Consider the following 13,542-nt stretch of genomic DNA (forward strand, 5'->3'; position numbering starts at 1 on the left):
AGAAAAATTGGGTCTCCTCCTTCAAAACTTGTCAGAATCTAGGGTGCATATTTTTAATAAATTGGTACTGACCTGGTCTACCAATGGAATAGAATTTAAAAATAAATTCCCAGAACGGAGAAATGCGTAAAAATGTTCAGATTTTTAGACCTATGACGATGAGTCACCTAATCCTACGTTAATAATTCGTCCAAAGATTTGCTACAGCAAAGAGAGACAAACAGACAAGGTGAGACTGTGCGCGAATTTTAAAATTCACAAGCAGCAGATGAGGAACAAAAAAGTAAGCGACACTAACTCTACTCTGGAGCCTCGCTTCCCCAGATTTTTGCTCGCTTAGAATGGCGAGCTCTGATTGGTTGTTCGAGTGACGGTGATGATGCACCTTCGCTAACACAAGCGAAATTTCTAACCAAGCGAAGCAAGCGAAATTTTTGAGATCTGTCTGAGGAGGCCCAGTGTTTGTCTCATATCGACGTTTACAAACAAACCCGCAAATTGAGTTAAGAAGTTCGGTCAGTTCTCAAAAACTTGGAACTGGAACCGAACCGGTAATAAAAGTTTCGGTTCGGTTCTCAGTACCAACCGGAACCTGCGGTTTCGGTTCGGTTCGGTCTGAACAGAGAAATATTGAGACCACTACCGGTAAGGAACCGAGAACCGAAATTAAAGAACCGAACCGAACTTTTTTAAAATTTAAACCGTCACCGAACCGGCAGTTCCGGGTCAACCGGTAATGTTATAATAAGATGGAATAAAAACAATGCTAACTGACGTATTTTTGCTGAAATAGTGCTTGACTCATTTCGACGTATATAAACAAACCTGCAAATTGAGTTTAAAAGTTCGGTCCACCCGATCCTCAAAAACTTGGAACCGAAACCGAACCGGTAATAAAATTTTCGGGTCGGTTCGGTTCTCCGTACAGAAAGGACCGCACAGAAACCGTCGGTTCGGTGAAAACCGAGAACTGTAGAAACCACTAAATTGAATGATTTTTACGCCAAAATAGAAATAAACAAGTGGTAAATAATGGGCGTACTCACGACAACTTCTTATTTCGCATCGCAACTCATTTAGCAAACTTGCGAAGATCAAAATATTTTTGTCGTGAGAGGATTCGCAAAATATGACTTCGCAAAACTCTCTTATCTCGCAAATCTACAGAAAAACACCCATTTTGGTATTGTTTCCATGGATTTCTTTCATTTCCCTTGCTAGCGATGATGAGGATGAGTTTACGAAGTAATTTTGCGAAATAAGAACATGCCCAATTGTTGGGTAAATTTGCGAAAAAAAATCCCATGGTTTTCCAGCAAAATTTTTGCGAAATCTCGCATATCTCGCAAAACTTCGCAAGTTATGTTGCTATGCTCAATTTGCGAGATATGCGAGATATGCGAAGTTTGACGTGAGTACGCTCAATATTCAGCTAATGTAATCCCGGATTCCAGCAAAATATAAATTATTTTCTAATTATTTCCATTCTTATGCACCTCTGTATAAACAGCGGTGCATAAGAAGGAGATTAAGGCCTGCATGCATGATAGAGGTGTGCGAGGGTATGATTTTTGAAAACCCTACCCTACCTGACCCTAGGTTACCCAAGATTCTAAATACCCTACCCTGCTCGACCCATTATCGTGCCCACCCTACCCATACCCTAGGGTTTGGGGCTCTTGAAATACCCTACCCTACGAAAAATTTACACTGCAAAAATAGATGTAATGTAAAAACTCCCCAGTTTCTACATTCGGCGCAGATGAAATATTTAATTAATGTAATGTTTGCTAAATTTAACTAATCACTTTCATCCGAAGAAAAGCTTAGAAGTTCTGTGATAGAACCGACAATAGTTAGCTTGCATTCTATCATAAGTTTCATATTATCAAAGTAATTATAAAATTTACCCATGTCGGAAAGTATTTAAGTTTCAAGTAGTCTGGATAACGTAGCAACTGCCACCAAGTGAGCAGCTACAAAAATATTTTATTTGGCAGCCGGTTGTAGACTTGTACAGTATAAGATCGGGACAAGATGAAATCCCGACGGTAGGATATGGAACCCCTATGAAAACCCTACCCGACCCTAGGTTTCTAAGATTCTAAATACCCTACCCTACCCGACCCTAGGTTTCTAAGATTCTAAATACCCTACCCTACCCGACCCATTATTGTGCCCCTACCCATACCCGGCCGGTAGTGTATGGACCCGACAAAATCCATACCCTCGCCTCTAATGCATGGCCATGGTGGTGGCTACCCTCCGTCTTCTATATGTTATAGTATTCTGATGGTCTATACCTGAATATCCAACCCTGTGCTATAAATAAACTATATAATTTCACTTACACTGGTTCCGTCCGATTGAGCTTCTTCATATTTGAAATGGAACTCATGTTAACCCTTCTTGCCAAACTAATTTCGAATTTTGCCTTCAATTGTGGCTCATCAAAGCAAGGAAACGCTCTTCTCGCGTCGATCGGTTCAAAGAAGGTCGTCCCCAAATATCTCGTTGCATTTGAGCCCACATCTTTATACGAGGATTTGTAAAATCCCCCCAAACTGTCGGCAATGAGGGAACTGAAGGGGATAAAAATCCGGTAAAGCTTCCCCACTTCGAGGGACTTTGGTATTGTCACGGTGTAAAAGTCCCGGGCAATGTCGTACTCATGGTTTTTCGGGGAAATGGATTGTAGCACTTACGTCACAGAGGGGGACAATTGTGCTTCGTGGATCTCATAAATCCTGACGCTGGTTTCGGTCACGGTGATGTTTTTGATGTGTACGGTGACCTTGTCGGTGGCTTGGAGGCAGTCAATATCAATCCACACCTGTGGAGGGAGGGCTTATTTTCTTTTAGAAATTTAAGGCTGCATTATAAATAATTTTGAGACAAATCGTCACCCGCGGAGGTGATATAGTTATATTGAGTGCTATATTTTTGGGTAAATGATTTAGGAGACGTTTTGTCACCAGGGGGAGATAAGTTAAAAAAACTCGTGTACCAAACACACGTGACGTCGTAATTAAAGAATTTAACATATTTATTGGACCATATGATTTTTTTTACATAAAAGTATTGAATTTTTTAAAATGAGGATGTCACTGGTGCATGAGTTTTTGACTTATCTCCCACTGGTGACAAAACGTCTCCTAAAAATAAAGCACTACCTATAGTTGATAGTACCTCCACGAGTGACGATTTGTCTAAAAATTGTTTAGAGTGTACTGTGGATGACGCCTTATTTGGTCCCTTTAAAATTTTTCGAAATAGCTGGTTGAAGGAGTTGGTCCCTTTAAAATTTTTCTAAATAGATGGTTTAAGGAGTTGGTCCCTTCAAAATTTTTCTAAATAGCTGGTTGAAGGAGTTGGTCCCTTTAAAATTTTTCGAAATAGCTGGTTGAAGGAGTTGGTCCCTTTAAAATTTTTCGAAATAGCTGGTTGAAGGAGTTGGTCCCTTTAAAATTTTTCGAAATAGCTGGTTTAAGGAGTTGGTCCCTTTAAAATTATTCGAAATAGCTGGTTTAAGGAGTTGGTCCCTTTAAAATTTTTCTAAATAGCTGGTTTAAGGAGTTGGTCCCTTTAAAATTATTCGAAATAGCTGGTTTAAGGAGTTGGTCCCTTTAAAATTTTTCGAAATAGCTGGTTTAAGGAGTTGGTCCTATTTAGAGTATTATTTTCTGTTTCGTTTTCTTGAAGTTTTACTTTCTTTTTGGTTTACTTTTCACCATACCAATTTATAGTAAAAAGTGAATATTAAAAAAATAACTTTATTTTCACTCGAAAAAAGTTGACTGGATGTCAACTTTGCAAAATAAAACAAACCCAAAAAAGGAAAGCTTAGATGAGACTAAGAAGTGCGATAAAAAGTATTTAATAAATTTCTTCTCCAGTGAAGGATATAGAATTTTAATGTTTACAGCATCAGCGCCCCATTTTAAACTGACTAAATCACATAAGCAACATGTTCATGTATTATATACATATTACTGGGGAAAGTAGTAGACTGTTTGGTAAGACGTGTGTATCATGTGTCAACTTTAAGTACAATTGCAAGCATTCAAAATTTTTTAGTGACAAGAACAATTAATAAATGATTTTAATATTTTTCGCTACATCATATTTGAAATTTGATAGTTATTGTATATTTGTATATATTTATATGATAGTGAATGAAATGGGGCGCTGATGCTGTAAATATTAAAATTCTATATCCTTCACGGAGAAGAAATTTATTAAATACTTTTTATCGCACTTCTTAGTCTCATCTAAGCTTTCCTTTTTTGGGTTTGTTTTATTGAATAGTTTTTAATCGCATTGATAGTAATTTATTAAGTAACGTCAGCTGCATATTGCGATGGTTTTGTTCGTCCGTCTGTCTGTGGGCAGGATGGTTATCCGGATCTCCAAAATAATCTCGGTTGAGTTCGATAATAGGGCTAATGGGACCGCTCCCCACAGCGCTAGACAGAGAAAAGTGGATAAGCCTCCTAAAGGAGACCTAGAAGGTTTGACTCCATAAGGAAGTATAAGCCACGTTAAGAGCCAATAGCAGACGACGGCGAGGTTTTCCAACTTTTTCACCATAACCTCTAAGTTTTTTCAACTTTTTAAACAATCACAAATATACATTTTCTTCGATTTTGGCGTCCAACATGTACAAATTACTGCATTTTTGACAAAGTTGAACTCCGAAAATTAAAAAAGACATAATTAATATTATTGAAATACAAAAAATTTTCTGATTGGCTGGCGCTGGGTGGGAGGGGTCGAAAACCACGCCGTCCTCTATTATTGGTCCTGGCTGTTCAACGTGGCTTATGCATTCTTAATACACTGCATCTTCTATATGAATGTATGTTCAATGAGCGCTAGAGGCTGTGGTCCAAAATTAAGCTTAACCTTAATTTTCATATTGGGTGTGATTTTAAAGGAAATTTCACGTCGAATTCAACGCCGTCAATATTCTTGGTCTTATGATCGCGAGGACGAGGTGAAAGATCAAAACTACATATGTTGGGAACGACAATTTTATATAATTATAGTTTCAACATATGTGACCGTTGACCTCCTCTACATTATTCCGGGGGTGTTGCATATCAAAACTGTTCATGTTCAGCGTTCAAAATCCGTTACGAATTATTAAGAATTATCGAACCGATGGACGGACGGACGGACATAACGATCTCATAAGTAAATAGGTTTCGCCCTTATATTATTCGTAATTATCACTTTTCTTAGTGGTGGGCCTTAAGTGGTGTTTATGCTTCACGTCATCGTCACGTCCTCCTTCAAATCCGATTTTTTGATTGGCTGAACTAAATTATCACTACGACAATTAAAAATTTTAACCAATCAAAAAATCGGATTTGGAGGAGGACGTGACGATGACGTGAAGCATAAACGCACCTTTAGCAACTAAACTCCGTGGTGGTGGGAGAGGTAATATTTTGACCACCATCAAAACTTTCTCAGTTTTAAACCGATTTTGGGTATTTTAATTTTATATTTTTCTAAAAAATATTTATCAACTTTTTTCCCATTTACATTTATCATATATGCCTTCATTTTTTTCTAATCTCCCAAAAACACATTTTTGATGGCGTTTTTGTTCCATATCTCAGAAACAGGTCAAAATTTTAGGCTCCCGTTCGGCAGTTCAATTCTAATTTCCCATAATTAACTCTGGGCACTAATTTCATTAAAATCTGATGGAAATTGACCTAGATCTGAAAAAATTAAGCTTTTCAAAACCGTAGTGATTGCTTACTTAGATGATTTTTTTTCTGCAGTAACTATAGCCTCATCTAAGAATGAAGCAAAACATAAACGAAACCAGAATTGCACTATAAATTAACGAAAAATAAAATAAAACGAAAATGTTGACATAACATTAATTTTTAACGAAATCAAAATTAAAGGAATTTACCATAAATTTATGTCTTAGTGTGTACACTCTAAATAAAGTTGAGTAAAATTTGCGACGACACAACTGATTGTGCAAAATTTACTCAACAAAGTAAAAATTTACTCAAGTTTGTGCGAAATTTCTACAACGTTGGATCAATTTTAACTTTGATTTGGTAAATTTTACACAACCAGTTGTGTCATCGCAAATTTTACTCAACCTTGAGTAAATTTTAATCAAATTTATTTAGCATGTAGTGAAAAATAAATTAAACAGAAATTAAAACTACATTAAGGGCCCGGGGGAAGTTGCTTAGAAATCACGTCAACTTTGACAATAAAATTCAGCAATGCGCAAGAGGGCACATTTTCCACCATTTCCACCAAAAATCCAATTTTGCTCGAATTTTTTTGATCCCAGATACTTGTGTGATCATATCCAATAGCAATCTAATCTGTTTTTAAATTTTTAAATTTTTAAAACTGTGCATGAATTAAATATTAGAAAAAATTCAAAATTTCAAAAGGGTTGAGATTGCTATTGGATATGATCACACAAGTATCTGGGATCACAAAAATGTAAATTTTATCAAAATTCGAGCAAAATTAGATTTATAGTGACAGTTGAAGTACATGAAAACAGGTCTTTTTCTTGATTTTTAGACCTTTAAAGGGGCGTGGCGGACGAAAATGGGGCCATAGAATCAAACCACTTCCGGGTTTTAGTAGACTCATAGGATACTCCAACACATGCAAAGGGCACCCAAATCTGAGGGTCATTCCTCCCAACAATGCAATGACGCCAGTGGTCTCGCTCGGATTTTGACGAAACCATGTCGCCTTAGGTAAATAATTAAACACGTGCTTCAGGATTCAGGATTTTCATAATGCTCAGCTTAAAGGAAGTTATTATGGAAAACGTGAGCGAGAATTTCCATTTTTTTTACCGTGACATTTTTCTCGCGAGGGAGAAAAATACAGATTCTCGCTTACGGATTCCATCATAATTTCGAATTAAACTTCAATGCGTGGGCATGATGTGGTTTTCTCCGATTTTAAAATAAATTTTGAAAATTTTGAAAAATTAAATTTGAATTAAAAATGAAAACGAATTTTCATTTGTCTCCCTTGCGAAAAAAACTTCACGGTGAAAATGAAAATTCTCGCCCACGACCTCTTCAACCATAACTTTGTTTAACGTGGCATTGTATCACGTGTTTTTTGTTTGAATTGTTGTGTCTCAACTTTCCCTTCCTCCATGTATTCAAATGGCGATTTTGAAAAATGTTCACCGCCTTTCGTTTTTAACAATATGAAGATATTAATGCACCTAAAAATCGGTAATTTTTAGGCTTACATAGTTAGGAGATAAAAATTTTGATTTTTTTCTTCAATGAGGAAATATTTAAATTTTATTGATTATTTTTCATCTATTTTATATTTATCTTCTTGTTGAAGAAAAAAATCAAAATTTTTATCTCCTAACTATGTAAGCCTAAAAATTACCGATTTTTAGGTGCATTAATATCTTCATATTGTTAAAAACGAAAGGCGGTGAACATTTTTCAAAATCGCCATTTGAATACATGGAGGAAGGGAAAGTTGAGACACAACAATTCAAACAAAAAACCCCGCATCAGCCAGCATGCTATTCCGCCTTAAGCTGAGCATTATGAAAAATCCTGAAACACGAGTTTAATTATTTTTCTAAGGCTACAAAATTATCGTGGTTTCATCAAAATCCGAGCGAGACCCCTGGCGTCATCGAATTGTAAGTACGATAGTAAATATGTATGAAAACAATATCCTACTCAAGGGAATTTTCTTTTCGAGAATTGTGGTCATACAGAGGTTAAGAAATTATACAATTTTCTAAACATACCTTTCCATCAATTGTGAAATTCTTGGCTTCCTCCACGTACGGAATCAAGTCCACTTTGTAATACAGTGGCTTCAAATGTGTGGGAAGTCGAACGTCTACTACCTTGACCGCTTTCGCTGGACCGATTTTCTTCGAAAGTGGGCCCCCATTCGCACAAGATGTCAAGTGAGAGGTGACCAGAACGGCGGTCACGACCACCCCCACGGCAAGAAGGACAAGTCCGAATCCTGCTGCCAAAGAAAGGCGACATTCTCCGCGGGGAAGTTTGGACTTGTTGCCCTTTGTCGGGTCGTCCATGGTGAGTTGTTCTGGCGGTTGAGTCATCCCGATGTTGGGTGAGCCCGATCTGAAACATACATGTTCACATTCATTCATTTAATGATGAATGAATAAATTATTCGTTCAATTTTCAAAAATTGAATGAATATTAAATGAATATTTTATTCTGGCTTTTTAACAAATGAATATTGAATGAATATCTATTAAATTCGTGTGAATGAATAATGAATGAGTATTTTTTCATCATTCGTTTTTTGCTCAATGCTTAATACATAGGGAAAGTTGAGAAATTCATCTAATGCTGTGAATTTTGAATAAAATGAATGAAGGAATGGTGAATAATGAAGGAATGGTGAATAATGAATAAATGCTGAATAATTAATGAATATTTTATTACAACTTATGAATGAGTGAATAAGGAATGAATATTTTTTGAACATGTATGACTGAAACAGAGAGAAAAGCACCTGATATATACTTATTTAGCCGAAGTAAGATCTTACTTTGGCGTGACACCTCATAAATTGCATAAATCTTAATATGCCCATTTTCGGCGACACGGGCTTTCCAGATGAATAAAACTTTGCAAACTAAATGGCAAAGGGATGAAGCGACACGATCATGGCGCGTTACAAAGAACTATGTCGATTTTTGAAATCCCCGCCCAAAACTATGAATAAAACGATCAAGACCAAAAAATCGACATTTTCGACTTTGGCGTCGTCTATACGGTCATGGCACGTTAAAATTATGTCGATTTTTGAAATCCCCAAACGAAACTATGCATAAAAGATCGAAACAAAAAATTCAACACGTTTGACCGTTTATCTTATCCCCGTGGCGCCGTGACCTTATGATCTACAACGCCCATCCTCTAATTCCGTACTTGAAAAATTAGAAACACGCTGGCGAAAAGCCGCATGTCGAAATTCCAAACCGTTCTAAAGTTGTCGTAGACAGACGGACAAGACATTTCCATAAAGGGATTTCGCTTCGCTTCATCCCTTCTTTAATAAAGCTTTTTGGCTCGATTTTTTATTTCAAATTTTATATTGAATTATTTTATTTTGAAAATACAATAAAATTTAAATTGCTCGAATTGGCAACGGAATAGGCGATGGACTCGTTACCCTCCTTGTCCGTTATATGCAAGTCCACCTGACTCTGCCGGTACGGTAATAACGGGCATTATCTTTTAGTAATGTTGAGGTAATAAAAAACTTACCACTCAGAAACAAACTAATACCGATCCGGTAATGAGTTACTGCCAAATCAGTCCCAGTACAGAGTGTATATCTGACTCTACTAGATTTTGAACAGTTCTCAGAAACCGTGTTGTATGACCCCAATTTTTACAAACATTTGCAACACAAACTTTTTTATTTGATGCAACTTTCCCAGCAAGTATTTAACTATTGTGAAATTGGGAATAAAAAATCCAGACTACATTTCGCCTTCATTTACATAATATTTATTTATATTTTATGACAACATCAATTTTTTCAAGGCATTGATTGTGAACATATGTATAATTTCAAGTATGAGTAATTAATTATTAACGAGCAGAACCAAGTGACGGAGTTATTTTTATTGTTTTCATAATTCTAAGCATCCGTTTTAAGGTGGTATTGCATGCAGGGTTTGAGTTTGAATTTTTGGCTCTCAACTTTTCGAAAAAAATTCTGACTGACGAAAAAATTCTAACTGAAAACCCGCAGAGCTTAAAGACGACAAAATTGCGTAAAGATTTATGTAAATGACTTAAAACCCGCATCCATTGGACCGTTAATGTAGGACTCGATGACTCATCGTCAAAATCAGCACATTTTTTGAGAATTTCTCTCCTCTGGGAATTTACTTTAAAATTCTGGACGACAAATTTGCAGTCAATGACTGGTATGAATAAAACCAGGGAAATCCTCCAAGGAAACGGGTAAAGGGAAAGGCATTTGCCTGAGGGAAAGTCTCTCAGGTCAAGGCTATTGCCCCGTTTCGTATGAATAAACTTTTGCCTTTCTCTCCAGTCAAATCCCCCTGGTTTCGGGCAATTCCCCTAACTTTAATTACATGTAATTAAAATAATACCATCGCAACGAAGACAAATGCATTTCCCAAAATTTCTCTGACCATGTTTTTGACCAAATTCTTCAAGAAATGTACCCCTAGTGACCCCCACTGGTTTGTGATGTTGGTTAAAAAAGCTGAAATTCGGCACAGGCACATCTCAGAATTGCAAAATTTTTTGAGCACCCTCCAAACTCACTCAGACTATCCGGAAAAACATTTTCAAATGCTAGTCAAAAATCAAATTTTTCTCGGAGTTTAAAAACGCTTGTACGATTTTAGTCCCAGTTGTTGTACACTTGTTTAATAATAGAGGACTTTTTTTTTGCTGTGGACCCCCTGAAACATTTGTATTCAAATTTTGATAAATTATAATATTAGCTAGTGAAGTACATCCAAACAATGCCAAAAATGGGTGCTAAAAAATCCTTATGTCAAGGGTACCTCTGAGGGACCCATTCTTTCTTTTACACATATCCCTTCATTGTGGGATAACCAAAAGTCGTATCAACATGGGGTTTGGATATTTTTTATCTAAATGCCATTGTCTAAAACGAAGTTCAGTAAGGAGCCGCTACGTAACTTTTTTGTCCCCAAGTTTGACCTCTATAAAAATTAAGTTTTACAGTTTATTAGCATGCCAATTTTAGCGAAATACATGTAAATTTAAAAGGTCAAACTTTGTCCATAGCAAAAAAAGTCCTCAATATCAAACTCATTTTTGAACTTTTATAGATCTTCGAAATTTTCCTAACCAGGAAAAAAAATTAAAATTCTAACGTCCTAACTTTGTATAGGCCTAAAAATCATCCAATTATTGTAAACACGGCGATAAACAGGTTTCAAAATCGCCTTTAAATGGAAGAAGGGGAAGTTGAGACACAAAAATTCAAACTCAAACCCCACATGCAATGGACCCTTAAATGGCGAATAAATGAGCGAAAGCAGAATTTAATCAGAATCTTGGAAAATTTTCAACATTTAGATGCAACTTGCGCGATACCGATAGCATGACCAGTTGGATAGCCCGAAATCTGAATTTAAAAAATATTTCAGAAAATATTTTCAGGTTTTTAATGAAAATAAAAATAAATTTTTTCGAGGTCGAAAGCAAATAAAAATCTGCATATGTTTGTCGATAAATCTTGTTTTGTATGTTTTAAGGCCCTAACATGACCTACTAGTGTCCAACATTCATAAAAAGTACAGCAGATGCTTAAAAACTAAGTTTTATTGCTAATTTTGTTAGTTGGGGGCAGCATAGTAGCTGATCGGTATTTTTGGGGAAGATTGCCTGAAGGAAAGGCTTTCACCTTGGTTTTATTCATACGAAAATCCCCGTCTCCAGGGAAAATCTTGAGGTTGAGGGAAAAGCTATTCCCTTTTTCCTTTCCCTCGGGGAAAAGCAAATGCCCAAATTTTTATTCATCTATATTGGGGCATTCTCCCCAATTTTTCCGGAAAAAGGATTTCCCTGGTTTTATTCATATCACCCAACATCCAAGGAATCACCAAGCCTGCCATCCGTCGTCTTGCTCGTCGTGGGGGTGTCAAGCGTATCTCTGGCCTTATCTACGAAGAGACCCGTGGAGTCCTCAAGGTCTTCCTTGAAAACGTCATCCGAGACGCTGTTACCTACACCGAGCACGCCAAGAGGAAGACGGTCACCGCCATGGACGTCGTCTATGCCCTCAAGCGACAAGGCCGCACCCTCTACGGATTCGGCGGTTAATCATTTCGTCCTCCCACCTTACCTGATCTCGTAAAACCCAACGGCCCTTTTAAGGGCCACCACATTTTCCAAAGAGCTCAATATGTGCGAAATAACATCCACATTCATTTGTCATATGTGTCGAATTATTCGATTTCAGATAATGATAAATTCAAATCAGTACAATTGGGCATTGCATTTGATTAAATTGGGGAGTTTTATTTTTGGGCGCTCTATTGTCATTTTGTGCAGGATTCTCGCCAGGCAAATCCCCTTGGTTTCGGGCAAATCCCCTGACTTCAAATGCGTGTAATTAAAATAATACCATCGCAACGAACACAAATGCATTTCAAAAATTTCTCTGACCATGATTTTGATCAAATTCTTAAAGAAATGTCCCCCAATGACCCCCACTGGTTTGTGATGTTCGCTAAAAAGGCTAAAATTCGGTATCGGCGCATCTCAGAATTGCAAAAATCAATGAAATTTCAGCGTTGTTTTGTTGTATATAAGTGTATTTAATTTAATCTATTTTTGATTTTTTGAACACCCTCCAAACTCACTCAGACTAACCTGGAAAAAACCACCTTCAAATGCTCGCCAAAAATCAAATTGTTCTCGGAATTTAAAAACTCTTTTACGATTATTGTCCCATACAGTTATTTTATAATATTCAAGATCAAACTCATTTTTGAATTTTTTATAGATTTTCAAAAATTTCCTAACCAGGAAAAATACTAAAATTCTAACCTCCTAACTTTGTATAAAGCTAAAAATTTTCGAATTTTGAAACCTCCCTTTTTGTAAAATATGCACGACGATGAATGGGTTTCAAAATCGCCATTTATATGGAGGAATGGAAAGTTGAGACACAAAAATTCAAACTCAAAACCCACATGCCATGGACCCTTAAACGGCGAATAAATGAGCGAAAGCAGAATTTAATTAGAATCTTGAAAAATTTTCAACATTTATATGCAACTTGCGCGATACCGGTAGCATGACCAGTTGGCCGAAATCTGAATTTAAAAATATTTCAGAAAATATTTTCAGGTTTTCAATGAAAATATAAAATACATTTTTTCGATGTCGATAGCAAATAAAAATCTATATTTTTGTCGATAAATCTGGTTTTGTGAGTTTCAAAGCCCTAACATGTCCAACTAGTGTCCAATATTCATAAAAAGTACAACAGATGCTTAAAAACTAAGTTTTATTGCTAATTTTGTTAGTTGGGGTCAGCATAGTAGCTGATCGGTATTTTTTGGGGAGATTGCCTGAAGGAAAGGCTTTCACCTTGGTTTTATTCATACGAAAATCCCCGTCTCCAGGGAAAATCTTGAGGTTGAGGGAAAAGCTATTCCCTTTTTCCTTTCCCTCGGGGAAAAGCAAATGCCCAAATTTTTATTCATCTATATTGGGGCATTCTCCTCAATTTTTTCGGAAAAAGGATTTCCCTGGTTTTATTCATATCACCCAATGAGTTGATTAATGGAATGGCGTTGAGTTTTTTGGCACAGTTTCGACAAGTTCCCTATTTTTCTGAAGACTTCTTGAACTTGAGATCCCCTCCTTCAAAAAGTGTCAAAATCTGCAGTGTATATTTTTACAAAATTGGCAACTCCCTGCTCTAAAAATTTGTCATCCAGAATTTTAAAATACATTCCCAAAGCGGAGAAATGGTTAAAAATGTGGT

General features: G+C 36.5%; 1 protein-coding gene across 1 annotated transcript in view; it reads right to left on the reverse strand.

Annotated features, from left to right (window-relative positions):
- LOC110848299 (aminopeptidase N) overlaps window positions 1-8,116 on the reverse strand; it is a 34,106-nt gene extending 25,990 nt beyond the window's left edge. The window contains exons 1-3 of the mRNA XM_022095479.1: window positions 7,793-8,116; window positions 2,706-2,833; window positions 2,352-2,582 (exon numbers count right to left, since the gene is read on the reverse strand). Of these exons, the coding sequence (XP_021951171.1) occupies window positions 2,352-2,582; window positions 2,706-2,833; window positions 7,793-8,116 (683 nt within the window). The remainder of the gene's footprint in view (window positions 1-2,351; window positions 2,583-2,705; window positions 2,834-7,792) is intronic.
- Between the last annotated feature and the right edge of the window lie 5,426 nt (window positions 8,117-13,542).

Source organism: Folsomia candida, unplaced genomic scaffold, assembly GCF_002217175.1.
Source record: "Folsomia candida strain VU population unplaced genomic scaffold, ASM221717v1 Fcan01_Sc004, whole genome shotgun sequence".
Taxonomy (NCBI): Eukaryota; Metazoa; Arthropoda; class Collembola; order Entomobryomorpha; family Isotomidae; genus Folsomia; species Folsomia candida.